Below are 17,670 nucleotides of genomic sequence, written 5' to 3'. Positions count from 1 at the left end.
GCATATCTATGGAAATAAAAGCCTGGATGCAAAAAAGGCTCTCGTGTTCAATTGCCTGAGGAGCCAGGTAGCTAAGCCGTAACACTGACCTTATTTTGGCATTGGTGGCCTTGATTGCCTATACCAGGAGAAGAGTGGAGGGGAAGAGATCCTGCTAATTCTCTTGGATCTTTCAGCAGCTTTCAGTGTCATCAACCATGATATCCTTCTGGACTGACTATCTGGAGTGAGAATTGTTGCCTTGATTACTGTTTTCAGAAGGTAATCCTAGGATACTATTTCTCTGCCCCATGGCACTTGTGATTTGATGATCAGAAGGCTCTTGCGCTGTTCAACTATTGAGACTATTCAATAGTCTCTTGCGCTATTGGAACCACTAAGTGAGATCATCCAGCGATTTGGAGTAAGGGGGTATCAGTAAGCTGATGACATCCAGCTCTATTTCTCCTTTTTATTGGATTCAGATGACACTGTGCACATGTTGAATCAGGGTCTGGGATCTCTAGTGGACCAGGTGAGAGCCAGTAAACTCAAGCTCAGTCCAGACAAGACAGGGAAGTACTTTTGGTGTGGGTGTTTCTATGTATTATGGAGGTGGTGTTTAGCCTGTTCTGGATGGAATTGTAGTGCCCTTAAAGATCAGGTTTGCAACTTGGCAATACTGTTAGAACTGGCCTTACCTTTGGATGCCCAAGTGGCATCTGAGGCACAAAGTCATCCACTACCTACCTTGGGCCTGCCTTTGAAGACTTCTCAGAAATTTCAAGTGATCCAAAATAATATTGTTAAACGGTTGACTGGGACTGGCTGATTAGAAACTAACTTTCCAGTTGTTAGACCGCACTAGCTGTTGATGGATTTCCAAGCACAATTCAAAATGTTGCTGCTAATCTTTAAAGCTCGGTATGGCTTGGGACAATAGATCTGAAGGACCGCTTCCTACCACATGAACTGTATGTTCTGGTAATTTTTTGAGATCCTTCTCCAGGTACTTCCACCATTGTAAATTAGGCAGGAGTCACTGGAGAAAGGGCTTCCTCGGTAGTGATGCCACATCTGCGCAAAGCTCTTCCTAGAGAGACTTGCCTGGCGCTTAACATTATGTCCTTTGATGCCAGGCAAAGACCTTTTTATTTACCCAGGCCTTTAAAAATACAGTTTAAATTAGTTTTAATTTTGGTTGTGTGTGTGTGTGTGTGTGTGTGTTATGACATGTTTTACTTCTTTGGTGTTTTAACTACGTGTTTGACATGTTTTAGTTCATTGCACTATTTCATTTTTTATTGATTTTAAAATTATTTCAACCCACCCTCAAAGTGGTAATACTAAAGGGTGAGAGATAAATGCCTATAAATCATATCCTCCTCTTTTTGATAATGCAGTCCTGACACTTTGGGTACAATAAGGCTTCTCTGTTGTGTGTGATGGGCTATGTAATAATTTGAGGGGTTTTTCTCCCTAACTAGTGGATGTCATTATTTTAATATGTCAAAGAAGAACATACAAAGCTGAATACTACAACAAAATCAGGATTGCACCACTATCAAGAGAAAAAAGAAGGGGGAAACCTCCAGATGCAAGAAACATATATACGAAGAAAGGCATGTATAACAAAAGCAAATTAAAAACAAAACACGTAAAAATGAAACAACCCTAAAAAAATTCAGAACTACCCTTAGACATGTATTTCTTGGTATATATGTTTACATGTTTCAAGCTTTAATAGTTTTTTTTTTACCTTTTTTTGTTTGGTATTTATTCAATATGAGATTATGAAAATGTATTCTATTTTGGATATATTTCGTTTTTACTATCCCCTTTTTGCAGAGTGGTAGCCGGCAGTATTGCAACCGAAACTCTCCCCACGACCTGAGTTAGATCCCAGCGGAAGCTGGGTCCCAGGTAGCCGGCTCAGGTCGACTCAGCCTTCCATCCTTCCGAGGTCGGTAAAATGAGCACCCAGCTTGCTGGGGGAAAGGTAGTCACGACTGGGGAAGGCAATGGCAAACCACCCCGCTATAGTCTGCCATGAAAACACCAGTGCAAGCGGCGTCCCTCTAGGAGTCAGTAATGACTCGGTGCTTGCACAGGAGGGACCTTTCCTTTCCTTTCTATGTATTTATTCATATATTTACAATGTCCCCAAGGAAGGATGTCCCCAAAATGCATCAGGTCTAGAATAAACCTTATTTCTTGCCTCTGGAGACCCCCACCCCACTCTTTTTTCACTTGAACATGTGGAGCTGCTTGATATTGTCAGTCTGTTTGCCCATCTAGTCCAGTACACTCTACTCTGGCTGGCATCAACTCTACAAGAGCTCAGAGAGAGGCCTGTCACATCTGTGTTACCTTTTAACTGGAGATGTCAGCAACTGAACCTGGGATATTCTGTGTGCAAATCCTATGCTTTACTCACTGAGCCATGTCCCACTGAACCACATCTAGTGTTTTTACAGATAAATAACTGCTCTGAAAGTGGCTCTCCCGTGGGTATGGGCTGCCCATCTAATTATATTCATTTAGTTTTTGGATTTCTACTCCGCTCCACCCTAAAGCACAGAGTGGCTTCAACTCCTTTAGTATAAAAAGGCTTTAACTCTTCTCTGTCCCCACACATTGACTTAATTCATATTACCAAAAGGCCGTGCTATGAAGGAAATACTACAACACCTTTTGAATATGACCAGACTCTGAGGAAAGAGAATTCCAATGTGGGGCGCTCACTGGGAATATTGTACTGCATGTTTTTATCTCTCTCATCTTGGTGCATGGATGGGATGGGGAACATGTTCATTACATCTTAGCTTGTTTACAGACTATTGCTTTTCTGAAATGAGGAAAAATTGTAAAGTTATCATTGCCATATAGGGTTGTGTCCAAAGGTGTCATTCCGCTAGCACAAAGGATGTTGTTGGAAACCAAGTTCAGAACTCTGTGCAAGAGGAAAATCCAACTAAAGTTTCATTTGCGCGACTGGTTGCAGATTTTAGGTTTACAAAGTGGTCTGCTAGTGCTTGCGCAACTGCTTGCCTAATGGGAAAAGGCAGCAGAGCTTCACTAGTGCAGTAATTTCTTCCATCAGTGGTACCTTGGATTTAGGCCATAGAGTACAAAGTGTAATTTCAAAAGCAACAGAAATACCCTGCAATATAAAATCTTTGTGATAAAATCATTTGGATTAGGTTTCAATCAGTGACAATTTAACTGTGCAAAATAAAGTTTGGAAACAGTTGCCCATTGTTATTTATAAGAATGTTTGCTTTTATTTTATAGGAATTTAGACGTAGTAAAACAATGAAGTATTTACCTGATATGATACAATTCTGTGTTTCTCTGAATTTTAATGAACTTATATGTGTCTTTCTACTGTAGATTGGATCTCTACATCATGGACTTGGTTGTGTAGGTATTTCCTTTCATATCCATTTTTTTCTATAAGCAAAGCTCATCAGAATAGGGTTGAGATTTGGCCTTTTCTGGTGTTTAATGTTTTTTAATGTTTTGATCTAACTTGTCCATTCAGTATTTTTAAAAATATAATACTTAGACTGAGCGTGTAATATTTGAATTAATAAAATGTTTCTATGTAAAGTAGCCAGATTGTGCTTTCTCTCTGTGGTTCACTTTCAAACAGAGAGAGCATAGAGAGCAACAATGATATGTAAAAGTGATTCATTTAAAAAGCACAAGTAGGGCTAAGGACTGTGCTTATAAATCTCACCAGTTGTAGTGAGTCACTCTTAGAACACCATTCCTGTCAAATTTAAGAATAAAAAATAGAACTCTACCTGCGGTTAATTTTTTAAGCTTATATCGCTGTGAAGAGAGAGAAGAGAACCAGCTACTTATGCATTCATATTTATTTAATCACTGATTTTACATGTTTGTATTCCACCCTTCCTCCTAGAAATTAAAAGTGGCATTCATGGGATTATTCCATTTTATCCTTACAACAACCTGTGAGCCAGGCTAGACTGAGAAAGGCATTTGCCCAAAGCCACCTAATGAGCTTTATAGCTCGGTGGTGATAAGAACTTGGGTTTGGTATTCTACAAAATCACTTACAGGCCCAGCTTAGACCTAACGTCAAAACCATGGTTTGGTCATCAGTGCTGAGCACTGGACTTTTATCCTCTCTCCTCATCCCTCTCACATGCCCAGATACCTTTCCTTATGTCCTACACCTTTAATGTGCCTATTTTTTCTTGTGTGATTATTTTAACTTGAAGATATTTGATAAATGTATTTTGCTTTCTTACTTCTATTGCTTTTAGTGTTTGATTTTTTTCTACTAGTTTCCACATTGGCTGATTAACACAGGATTCTGTATTACAAGATTGTGGGACTGAGAAATTTGTTTATCCTAGTCTCTCTCTCTCTCTCTCTCTCTCTCTCACTCACACACACACACACACACACACAAAATAGAGGATATTTAGCAGCTGCTGTGTCCTCATATGTTTTCTGTTTGAGAATCTTTACGTGTTGGGAACAGTGCTGGGTATTAGTGAAGACCTTCTCAGAATCATAATAAATGTTGGGATGACCTTAGTGGGAGCTTTGAGAGCAGCTATCTAGGCTCCCAGTTATCTGTATTCAAATTTTCTCATTTAGACCTCATTGCCATATTTAGTTAAAGAGAATATTAGAACTCCAGCTTGAACAAAGTTCATAATTCCCTGCTCAGAAATGTAATTCAGCTACCTGAATTCTGTAATGAAGTTACCTCTAGAAAAAAATAACTTAAAAATAACTTAACTTATAAAAATAAAATATAAGTTTAACAAGAGAAGAAATTTCTTCTTCACTAGTGCCTAATATTAGGCATAAAACCTTAACCTTTTGTTTGAGCATTTCGTTAGGGTAAAAATACTAGGAATAGCAAGCTTTAATTCTGAAATTATTTTTGCATCAATTGAGAAAGTAGATTTCCAGCTTTGAATTTTAGAACTAGGCTTGAATCCTAAATTGCTTTTCTGTTCATGTAAAAGAGGACAATTTCTCACCAATTTCCAACCAGTTTCCCTCCATCTGCACTCCTTGTACCATATGACACACTATTCCCAAGGGTCCTCCACCCCACAGGAACAGATGGGATAGGGGCTGCAGAAGGAAAGGGGAAGGGGGGAAGACCCATTTTGTGAATGGGAATTGTATTATGTTCATGGATGGAAAGTGAACCCTAGCTCTAACCTGTGAAAATCTTATAAATCCACTTAAACTCCTTATGTTGCTGCTAAATAAGAAATGCTTATGTATAGAATTGTCCTGTGTATAGAATAAAATAGGGCAGGAGATCTGCAAGATCTCAAAACATCACAAAATATGGGGAAAGCTGTCTTTATTGTATTTTGAGCTATGTTATTAAAGCGTTGGGAGTGCTTACAACTCTTAAGTGGCGCATAAGTCATATTCTTCTTATGGAGGATATTTTAAAATTGTGCCATGTTTTCTCCTGTATGTTTGGCACCTTTTCTTAAGTGTCATGAATACTAAAATTTAATTATTGCTTCAGTAACTGATGGTGATTAAACTGCTGTTCTTAATAATTGCCATTTGAAAAGTGGAATTGTTTTTACACTTGCTTTGCATTGGGGCTAAAAAGAGCTATAAAGAAGAAAAATATGCTAATTAAAATGTCATTGTAATTAGAAGTACTAGTTTATATGCTTCTGTTTGGCTATAGTTATCCTACTCCTAGTTAAAGATGAAGGAAAATCCAATCGACTTTGAGGTACAAAATCCTAATCTCTGCAGAATATCTGATACAATGAATTTTTTGATATGGATTCAGCTGCTACGTCAGATGGTGATCCAGCTGAGACAGCAGCTCACAAAAAGTATAGGGGAGGAATTTTTCACCATTTCCCTCCAGTCTCCTATACCACCTCCCATGCAGATTATTGGGGGGGGGGGGGAGAGAGAGATAGGGAAGGGGGAATTTGTGTCCCCCCCCCCCATTTTTCTGTGAATGGAGTTCCACTTATGTGATCTCTGGAGCCAGCCTATTATGTTAATGCTATATTGCCATTTACCACTTGCCTCTCTTTCTATATTGCTCACCCATTAAGTAAAATTGGGCATCCAGGAGAGGATGATAACAGTAGTAAGAAAAAGACTTCACAAAATAGTATTAATAAACATGACAACAACAGATGGAAGAATCCAAATGGTGCAGAGAAAAACTAATGAATTTTTTGTTGTTAAAAATATTTTAAATACCATTTTGATTTTTTTTCTCCTTCATTGTGAAAAAGGCTTTACCTAAATAATACAGAACTCTTTTTATTAACTGAAGTTAGCACTGTACTTTATCTCTATCCCATAGGTTCTTTCTCTTCCACATCGGAGACTTGTTTGCTACTGTAGACTCTTTGAAGTTCCAGATCCAAATAAACCGCAGAAGCTTGGCTTACACCAGCGAGAAATATTTTTATTTAATGATCTCCTTGTGGTATGTATCTGACAGGCATATTTTATAGCATATTATAGTAATGGAGGAACTCTGTTAAGTGAAAAGGCTTCTTTAAATGCAGTCACCCCAGTCCAGGGGTACTGTGTGTGCATATGCCGAGATGGATGGTGAGCTGCTGTACATGCAGTTGTGCACCAAGTCCCTGCCTCTGATTCAGCAGGATCAGGTTTTTTTAAAAGCTGAAATCATGGCAATTCACTGTTTGGTGGACTTGGTTCAATCCTTCCCTCCAAAACAGCTGGGTGGCAGGATTTTATCTTTTAAAAATGGATTGCGTGCACATTAGTAATGAGCCAAAAATCTGCACGTGCACACTTTTGCAGAGTCATTAATCTCCTGTGGGGACAGCATTTTCTGAGGCAGAAACTTTTTGTGAGTGTGTGGTGGGTGGCTTACTACGATAGGTACAAAGAAGCAGAAACTTGTACTCTTTTACTGTGAAAAAAAGAAAGAGAGAAAAAGTTTTCCCGCTGCTTCATGCTGTGGTGGAGCTGCAATAAGCAGCAGCCTGGTGGCATTCCTCATTGAGAATGGCCCAATGGGACTAACATGACGCATTTGTGGTCTAAACAACCCCCTCCCCCAAGATGACTGCACCCACTGGCCCTATTTTAGTGGAGTGGAATACCATTTGATTGCCTATCTTTTATGATATGTTGATGGTATTTTAGACCTAATTTGTGTTTAGGATGCTTAAAGCTATGATATTACAAAAGTTAGTTACATATGAATTAAATTATTATGAAGCTAACTGATATTTCCTTCATCATCCCAGTTACAGAACATACTTTGATGTTTTGCCTATTGATATTTTTAGGTCACCAAAATCTTTCAAAAGAAGAAGAATTCAGTCACATATAGCTTTCGACAGTCCTTTTCCCTCTATGGAATGCAGGTCCTCCTTTTTGAGAATCAGTGTAAGTCTGTTTTTAGCCCATAATGTGAGTTGAGAATAAATTGCTGCAAATCAGTTTTTTAAGAATAACTATATCTTGAGGAAGCAATGGTAGCTGAACCCAGTGAATGTTTGAGTCTCAATCTGTGGTTTGGGAAAGGAAAGGTTCCTCCTGTGCAAGCACCAAGTCATTGCGGGGCATCTAAATGGCATTGGTTGACACACAGGGCCATTCTAGTTTCGTCTGAAAAGTTGTATTTATTTGTTTGTTTAAATATGTATATACCGCCCTTCTTTACAAAATAATGGTGGTATACAGAATTCATTAAAAGAACAATTAAAATAAGCACAAACCACAATAAGAACAGAGCCACAATAAAATCAAAGCAGATTTTCAAAGCTACAGAGTTGTGATCTAGCTTATCACAAACCATACATGATTCATGTATGATGAGCCATAGCTCATCAGGAACCACAGTACATATAAATTGAAAATGTGAAGGATAGGATGTCTGCACCTCTAGTGCTCTCAGTGTCAAGCTGCTGCTTGACTGATTTTGCTTCTAAAAGCAAACATCTGGAGTTTTCCATAAGATAAATGATAATACAGTTAAAAACAAGGAAGACAACTGAAATATATGTAGGCTGTGGTTAAAAACTATCTCAGAACGATGAGCCTCTATTCTAGGGGTGAGCAATGTAAGGCCAATGTGCTATAGTTCTTATATATGTGCAAAAGTTCTTCTGGGGTTTTTTCCCAGAAGAACTTTTCCCCCTGGAAGTGGCCTGCAGATCAACCACCACATGGAAGTAGCACAAGAATATACAAGCCAGGGAAGAAGCCTTAGTGGACAAAATACAGCTTGTTAAAAGTTTTGGATTGTCTACCTTTACTCTATGCAGTAAAATAAATTTCACATGCTAATCTTTAACACCATTAAAATTTGTTGCTATTTCATCAGTTCCATGATGGTCCGTTGTTCCAAGGCAAAGTCATTCATGATATGTAGAAATTTTGTCTCTTTGTCATAACCAAAACATGCATGCACCCAGTTAATGTTGGAGTAGCTGAAGTCACTCATTAACAACACTTTTTCCTTTGGATGCCTCATTGATTCCTCTTAAAGTAAGTAGGGGTATAAAGTGATGAATATTTGGGCAAAATATCCTAACCTAGCACAGACACTGATATGATCTGCAGTGCATCCTCCAAAACAGTATTTTATAACTATATAGCTAGAGGTATGTGGTTCTGGATATAGGCAAGGCACCCCTCAACTTGAGTCTCCCCTCTAGGATACATACTGTAAGCTGTCGGGGGCTTGAGGAATTCCTTCCCTTCCTGTGTCTTCCTTTGGGAGATTTGCTTTCAGATGACACACGGACATTCCATTTGTCAAACTGCTCTCAGCCATGGGCTTTATTAGTAGACTCGCACAATTTACCTGCCTAATTTGTTTAGTTCCCCTCTTTTTGCCATCAACATTCTGTAAGCTCACAGGTTCCATCAGGCAGTTTGGATTTGTTTGTTTTCAAATGTCATTGTCTTTTAATTCACAAACCTATCTACTTCTGCATCCCTAGGGCATTCCTTGAGTATATAGAAGCAATCACCTTATTTTTGGATGGCCCATTTTGCTCCAAACCTGAATTCACCATTAGAGACAATAAAGGAGACTTGTAAAAATATTACTACTAATATTTACTACTAAATAGTAAAATATTTTACTATTTGTAAAAATAGTGTGTGGAGGGCAGTGTGCCAGATATTCTGTTCCATCCCCACACCCCAATAGAAACTCTGCATTCTGTGGGAAGAAATCTGTCCTCTTAGGATTTTTTCTTGAATTTTTTTCTACTTCCGCCCATCTTAGGCCTTCCCTGAGCATGCCAGTGCCTCCCTCTTGTTTCTTGGACATCCCGTTTTGGGCTACAAAACAGATGCCTAGAGAAGCAGCAGTGAGAGAGGGCTGTTTCCTTTGCACAGTGTTTATGGGAAGCTTGTGGGTCCAAGGGCATAGTCTGAAGGTACATGAGGTATCCACCTTGCTGAAGCTAAGCAGGTTTGGGTCTGGTCAGTGCTTGGGGAACCACATGTATCCACCTTGACTTCCACGATGGAAGAAAGGTGGGATATAAATGTAATAAATAAATAAATTATGCTCTGACTTGGATTCCTGCATTGAGCAGGGGGTTGGACTCGATGGCCTTGTAGGCCCCTTCCAACCCTACTATTCCATGATTCTATGTAGTGGTTGTGTCTGCATCTCCAAAGCCCTGAACTTGGTCGGTGAGCAGAGCAATGGGAATTTTTGAGTCATACCTGAAGATACATGCATAGTGCTGGTACAAATCTCTGGATATTTTTGTCTAGGGATAAACAAGCACACTGCAATCATTTTTTCCCATTTTTAAAAAGAGTCCTTACAAGCATGTAATAAAAACCTGATGTTAACATTTGTATAATAGTGTGATCCTGTTTTATTATATAATTGATTTAAACATTTCTAAACTAGGCATATAATCCACAGATATAAATTAAAAAATATGAAATATTGATTCCCTGAAAACAGTCACAGTGGGATGAGAATTGCATCCAGCAGTCTTTTTTTTAAAGTTAAAGAATTCAGTGTGTGTACCCCTTCATGGATCACTGCCTTCTTGTGGTGAAGGGGCTTGCATAACTCAGTGAAGCCATAAGCTATGCCGTGTAGGGCCACCCAAGACGGACAGGTCATGGCGGAGAGTTCTGACAAAAGGTGGTCCACTGGAGAAGGAAATGGCAACCCACTCCAGTATTCTTGCCAAGAAAACCCAATGGAATGTATCACAAGGCTAAAAGATATGACGCCAGAAGATGAGCCCCTCAGGTCGGAAGGTGTCCAATATACTACTGGGGAAGAGCAGAGGGTATTTCCAAGTAGCGCCAGAAAGAGTGAAGCGGCTGGGCCAAAGCCGAAAGGACACTCAGCTGTGGATGAGTCTGGTGGTGAAAAGAAAATCCGATGCTGTAAAGAACAATATTGTTTAGGAACCTGGAATGTAAGATCCCTGAATCAAGGTAAGCTGGAGGTGGTCAAACATGAGATGGCAAGATTGAACATCGACATCTTGGGAATCAGTGAATTAAAATGGACAAGCATGGGCAAATTTAGTTCAGGTGACCATTATATCTACTACTGTGGGCAAGAATCCCTTAGAAGAAAATTCTTAAAGAGATAGGAGTACCAGACCACCTTACCTGTCTCCTAAGAAACCTGTACGAGGGTCAAGAAGCAACAGTAAGAACCAGACATGGAACAACCAATTGGTTCAAAATTGGGAAAGGAGTACAAGGCTGCATATTGTCGCCCTGCTTATTTAACTTATATGCAGAGTACATCATGAGAAACGCCGGGTTGGATGAATCACAGGTCAGAATTAAGATTGCCGGGAGAATTATCAGCAACCTCAAATATGCAGACGATACGCAGACCCTAATGGCAGAAAGCGAAGAGGATCTCAAGAGCCTCTTGTTGAGGGTGAAAGAGGAGAGTGCAAAAGCTGGTTTGAAACTCAACATTAAAAAAACTAAGATCATGGCATCTGGCCCCATCACTTCCTGGCATATAGAAGGGGAAGAAATGGAAGCAGTGACAGATTTTACTTTCTTGGGCTCCAAGATCACCGCAGACGGTGACTGTAGCCATGAAATTAAAAGACGCTTGCTCCTTGGGAGGAAAGCTATGGCACACCCAGACAGCATAGTAAGAAGCAGAGACATCACCTTGCCAACAAAGGTCCACATAATCAAAGCTATGGTTTTCCCAGTAGTAACGTATGGCTGTGAGAGCTGGACTATAAGGAAGGCTGAGCGCCGAAGAATTGATGCTTTCGAACTGTGGTGCTGGAGAAGACTCTTACAAGTCCCCTGGACTGCAAGGAGGTCAAATCAGTCCATCCTAAAGGAAATCAACCCTGAGTGCTCATTGGAAGGACAGATACTGAAGCTGAAGCTCAAATATTTTGGCCACCAAATGCGAAGAGAAAAGTCACTGGAAAAGTCACTGATGCTGGGAAAGATCGAAGGCAAAAGGAGAAGGGGACGGCAGAGGATGAGATGGCTAGATAGCATCACCGATGCAATGAATATGAACTTGAGCACACTCCAGGAGAGAGCGGACAACAGAAAGGCCTGGCATGCTATGGCCCATGGGGTCGGACACGACTTAACGACTGAACAACAACAACACACATAGGAGATCTAGAAGAAAGAGAAGTTCAGTTCAACACAACCTGTAACACTTGTATTCCTCAAGATTCCTACCCCATCAGCAGTTTTCTTAAAGTAATGCAGATCCATTATTGTGAAAGCAGCAAGCCACAAACATCCTACCCGGCATATCTGCATGTTGCAGCTGTCAGATTCAACTTGTTCTCAAGTAATAGAATTCATCATATATCTTCTGAGGATTGGGTCAATTAAAGCAAAGCCAGCAAAATGCATTTGCTTTAGAAGTTGGCAAGGTGATGGAAATGACTGCCAATGGAGAAGCGATGATATGAATATTTGGGGGATCAGTTAATTAGGCAAGGAAATAAAGTATCTCCAGCATATTCACAGGTTGTGAAGGAAAGGCAAAATAGATACTTTCACATTTTCTAGAACAAACCATTTTAAAAACATGAAGGCTGGCAGTTCCTTTTTACTAAAGGTCAAGTAATGCTTTGGCTATTGGGCGGTATAGAAATGAAATAAATAAATAAATAAATAAATAAAATAAGTAATGTTGAAAATGTATTCATTAACCACCTTTCCCATGCCAAATCTCAATCTTTAAAAGTCTTCTAAATGTCTTTTAAAAGTCTTCTAATCTAAATGTCTTTTTATGGGAAAATGCGTCTTTCACTGTCATGTTTTATAAACGTGTTGAGATATTTGTGGTTTTTTAATTTATATATTTCAGGGCCTAAGGAACTCCCTATCACAGTAACTCAGAGTTCCCCAATTTGACCCTTTTCTACTGCCACCAATTCCTGTGGAATACTTTAAAACCTCCTAGTAGCTTGGTATAAGATGCTTAAGCATGAGATGGGCACCAACACTAGAGACAGTATGAACTATTACATTAATAAAGGTTGTTTATTAAAGGGATATTTTGTACATAAGGGAATACTGATATTTACTTTGGGCTTTTAAAAATGCTTAATGACTGTTTCTAAGGACTCAGGGGACACAGTTGCTGAATCATAAGCCTCTAAGGCTGCAGTCCTATATCCACTTACCTGGGAGTAGGGCCCATTGAATTTAATGGGACTTATCTTCTGAGTGGGCAAGTATAGAATTGTATTGTAAATGATTTTTTTTTACCTCAGGCCAAATTCCTTAAACCTGCACCCCAGCCAAAGGCACTCACAACCAAGTCTAGCTACTGGGTACAGGCTTTCTCTGATACCAAAACCTACTGGCTGCTTGGACAGTTTATCTGCATTTAAGGCCTGCTTGTGTAATCTTGTGGTGGACAGCTCGATGAAAATGTCAACCCAGTGTGCAGCTGCTGTAAAAAAAGGCAAACTCCAGGTTAGGCATAATTAGAAAAGGAATTGATAATAAAACTGACAATATCATACTGCGTTTATACAAGTCTATGGTGCAATACACTTAGAATACTGTGTACAATTCTAGTCACCGCACCTATAAAAAAGATATTGTAGAGCTGGAAAGGGGGCAGCTAAAATGATCAAGAGGCTGGAGCATCTCCCCTATGAGGGAAGTTTACAACAGCTGGGATTGTTTAGCTTGGAAAAAAGGAGGGTAAGGGGGAGACATGATAGAGGTCTACAAAATCATGCATGGTGTGGAGAATGTGATAGGGAGACATTTTTCTCCCTCTCTCAAAATATTAAAACCAGGGGTCATCCCATGAAGCTGATTGGTGGGAGATTTAGGACAAATAAAAGGAAGTACTTATTCACACAGTGCATAGTTAAACTATGGAATTTGCTAGCACAGGAGTAGTGATGGCCACCAATTTAGATGGCTTTTAAAGGGGGGTTGGACAAATTCCTGGAGGATAAGGCTACTACTCCTGATGGCTATGTGCTACCTCCAGTACCAGAGGCAGTGGGCCTATGTGCACCAGCTGCTGGGAAACATGGGCGGGAGGGTGCTGTTGCACTCATGTCCTGCTTGTGGGTTCCCAGTCGATAGCTGGTTGGTCACTGTGTGAACAGAATGCTGGACTAGATGGACCCTTGGTCTGATCCAGCATGGCTCTTCTTACGTTCTTATCTTCTTCTGATGACACCTTTATAAAGAGCAGCCTCCTGGCAAAACGCTGCTACTTGCTTCCTTCTTCTGATCTTTATCAACATAGTAAATTTATCACATAGTGCAGGAATTGCTTAATATTCAAGCCTCAGCTATCCGCTTTCACCTCAGCTTACTCTGAACCTTGCCTTACACTACACACCATTGTCTCCAGCCAACTCCTCCATTCAGACTTTCTCTCCACACTTTCCATCACCCTAACTGTCCTTTTTAACTGTCAACTGCCAGTTAACTGCCCTTTTCCCCACTGCCTAGAATCCCTCATCCAATTAAAGTGGTGTTTCCCAGACCAATTAAAAATGAATTTACTTGATCCAGGTCCTATCGATAATTATTAAGTGCAATAATCTCTCTAGTCCTATTGAGGCATTCTCTTACTGAGTACACCAAACATGTGAGGAGAAGCAGTATTTCATCCCCACCCACTCTGTTGTTGCATTTGTCACCCTCTCCTCATGGAGGTCAATTGTCTGAAGAGGAGCGCCTCTTGTATCTGTGGAGGCTCTCCATGCGAGCAGGACCTTGACTCTCCAGGGTCCAGCTTGTGTGGAGAACCTCCATGGATAAAGGAAGCTCTCTTCATATCATCGCCCTCCACAAGTACAGGGCGAAAGAAATTTGTGAGGCTGGAGCATTCCCTCTCCTTGTGTGTTTGCTCTGTTCAGGTACAGAATGCCTGAATAGGGCTTCACAATCCACAGAGCTGCCAAGCTAAATTGTTTTTTTTTTGTCTGTCCAACTATTGTGACCATTTCATGTTCCTGTTTGTTTCTTTTTACCTTGTGGAGCCAAATGCCCACTTCACAGCCCCTGTCTGCCCAAAAAGGTGAATGAGCCCTGTGACATATTTATTTATTACGTTTCTGTAACACCCAGTCGCTGAAGCTCTCTGTGCAGTTCACAACAATTAAAACCATAAAATACAAGAGCATAAAATACATACTTCAAAATTTAAAACTACAGTATAAAAATGAAAAGTAATGCATCTCCACAAACTGAAGCTATTTGAAGTCTACATGTTTACATGGTTCTGTAGCAGTTTTGGAACATGATGAACTTGGAAAAGTTGAAAGAAGGAATTGTTCTTACTCAGTTGGTGCTGCTTGTGGGTTGAAGGGATTTGTTGACTGTTTAGTAACTAGAAATGTATACCATTTGAGTTATATTTTGCTTGGTTGGAAGCAGAGTACAAATGCTTGGGTGTGTAAGGTCTTTGAATGTTTTAAAAGTCCCTTTAGTATTGAATTTGATGACCACCTGCTGATCAATAAGGTCACAAGGGTAATTAATGCTGTGTTGTGAATGTTAGTTTTGTTTTAATTTTTTATCTGTACCTTATTATTTTAATTGTATTGTGATATAATTGGTTAAACATCACCCTGAAATCCTAAAAGGATGGAGAGTGGTATGTAAATGTTTTTAAATACATAAAATAAATACTGTTTTGTGATTCAGTGTAAACATTTGCAGAAACTGGTTGGTACTGCAGAAAACTGCCTCTGCTTGTTTCAAGCCCCTGTTTGTTGGCATTGAATGACTATAATCTTTTCACTTAAATGATGTTATACCAGATGTTCAGCTTCCAGTGTTCAAGAAACAAATGCAAACAATCTGATTTGTAAAACCCATTTCCTCCTTCACTGACACTGGGTTTTAATTAAATGTCTTGGCAATAATATTCATTACTCCCAAGTTATAAAATAGTTTTTGGCATATAGAATTATCAAATCTGCTTTAGTGGAAGACTTATTGGTTGGTAACATTAGAAATATACATGCTGTTGGAGTTAGGAAATATTCTAAGCGTGTGTGTGTGTGTAGTTAAATGGATTTCTAAAGGGAAAAACATGACAGCCACCAGCTGCCTAGAGGTATGCCACTGGAAAGGCCAAAGGTTCATCCCAACCATGCACACACACACACACACCCCGCCCTGCTTTGCCAATTGTTTAATGCCTACACAGCCTTAGTGTTAGTAGAAATTTAAGGTTTAATTTTGTGATCATCTCTGAATGAATGTTCAGTAAGGTCTTATGTTCACTTGAGGGTTGGGAATGGAAATGGAAATCCTTGACTTACTGAGATGTATCATTTTCATAGTTCAAGATGCAAGTAGAGGGGAGAAAACTCTGATGTATATTCCCCTTTTACTACATCCTAGATTATCCAAATGGCATACGGCTCACATCAGCTGTTCCAGGAGCAGATATAAAAGTTCTGATAAATTTTAATGCACCAAATCCCCAGGACAGAAAGAAATTTACAGATGACCTGAGGGAGTCTATTGCAGAGGTACAAGAAATGGAAAAGCACAGAATAGAGTGTAAGTACAAAGGTACATATAGTAGAGCATTAAAAATTAATTACTTTAGGTAAATACATTTTGGCATATGTATAAAAGGGATTTCTTTAAAAAGTTAAATTTAAAAAGTCAAGAAGTGTGGTTTGAATGGTGAAATTTCAGAAAAAGTTCTTAAAACAAGAATTTATATTACATTTATATACTGCATTTTGCTCTAGAGGATTATGTTGGTTCAAGGGCACACATTTCAGTCTGTGGGATCTTTTAAGCCCTGTAACTTGCTGTAACTATGTGGTTATGTGGTACTGTCATCTCTCGTTTGGCAGAAAACTTGACATTGATACTATGTCATGATGTGATTGTTTATGCAAAATTCCAAGGTTCAGTGGCTCCTAGGTAAATAAAGGCAGGGAAGATCCAGTAGTAACATTTTGCTCAATGCTACTTTCAGATCTTTTTGGCTTCTGGATGCCAGAGTGTACTATATATCTGGCATGCGGTACACTTTCTGTACATTTCTGATGCTGGAGAAGGGAAGAGAGAAACTTTGGAGTATGTGGAATACCCTCAGAATTGAAATTAATTGGGATTCCCCAGCTTACACAGAGCTCTCTGTTCATCAGAATCCTTGCATGTGTGACGCAGCTGCTCGATTGCTGCACCTTTTTGCAAACATAGTATTCTTCATTTGTTCATGTGCCAATTTATAAAAGCGTTCCATTTGGTGATGTTAAAATTATGAGCGACGAAGCTGAAACAATTCTACAAACTGAAAGAATTCTACAGGTTGAAAGAGCCAGTAGAGTGTGAGAAGCCCTAAATAATATAAATGATATGACTCAGCATGTAACTGGCTTTTGCCTTTTTTTTCAGCTGAACTAGAAAAGCAGAAAGGTGTGGTACGGCCAAGCATGTCTCAGTGCTCTAGCCTGAAAAAAGAATCCGGGAATGGGACACTGAACCGAGCCTGCCTTGATGACAGTTATGCCACTGGGGAGGGGCTTAAAAGGAGTGCCCTCAGCAGCTCTCTTAGAGACCTCTCTGAAGCAGGTAAGCTTCACATTCCATCTTCGTTAGATGAAAATATACAATGAAGCTTTACATGTGTGCATGTTAAAAGAATGCATTTGTAAATATGAAAATCTAAAAACGCAACCTGGGAAAGTTAAATGTGTGAATTTCTTATTTTTAGTAGCGTGGGGGTTTCTATTTTTCCCATTTGCTATATTCAAACATTCTATTTGAAAACATTAAACTGTTATAGCTTTCTATATATACTTTTAAAGGAGAAAGAAGACAGAGGAAAATTGTAAGTTTATATTTAAAAATAATGGTTAACTAATGCTAGGATAATGGGGCCGCAGTGGCTTAGTGGTTAAGACACTGAACTGCAGACTGGAAGGTCGGCAGGACAGCAGTTCGAGACCCGAGTGCTGCGTGACGGAGTGAGCTCCCGTCTTCAGTCCCAGCTTCTGCCAACCTAGCAGTTCGAAAGCAAGAAATTGCAAGTAGATAAATAGGTACCGCCTCGGCGGGAAAGGTAACAGCATTCCGTGCACCTCGGTGTTCAGTCATGCTGGCCTCATGACCACGGAAGCGTCTTCGGACAGCGCTGGCTCTTCGGCTTAGAAACGGGGATGAGCACCGCACCCTAGAGTCGGACACGACTGGTTGGGGACACCTTTACCT

General features: G+C 39.7%; 1 protein-coding gene across 4 annotated transcripts in view; it reads left to right on the top strand.

The window, feature by feature from the left end:
- IQSEC1 (IQ motif and Sec7 domain ArfGEF 1) overlaps positions 1-17,670 on the top strand; it is a 576,206-nt gene that overhangs the window by 547,738 nt on the left and 10,798 nt on the right. For all 4 annotated transcript variants that reach the window (XM_084839949.1, XM_084839948.1, XM_084839950.1 and 1 more), the window contains 5 exons: positions 3,373-3,402; positions 6,329-6,454; positions 7,293-7,392; positions 15,841-16,002; positions 16,855-17,031. In XM_084839949.1, the coding sequence (XP_084696075.1) occupies positions 3,373-3,402; positions 6,329-6,454; positions 7,293-7,392; positions 15,841-16,002; positions 16,855-17,031 (595 nt within the window). The remainder of the gene's footprint in view (positions 1-3,372; positions 3,403-6,328; positions 6,455-7,292; positions 7,393-15,840; positions 16,003-16,854; positions 17,032-17,670) is intronic.

The sequence above is a fragment of the Heloderma suspectum genome, chromosome 2, assembly GCF_057233095.1.
Source record: "Heloderma suspectum isolate Gila_16-S chromosome 2, 16-S_ref, whole genome shotgun sequence".
In the NCBI taxonomy this organism is placed as follows: Eukaryota; Metazoa; Chordata; class Lepidosauria; order Squamata; family Helodermatidae; genus Heloderma; species Heloderma suspectum.
Note: the sequence above shows the minus strand (reverse complement) of the source record. Positions and strands in the feature narration are given on the sequence as shown.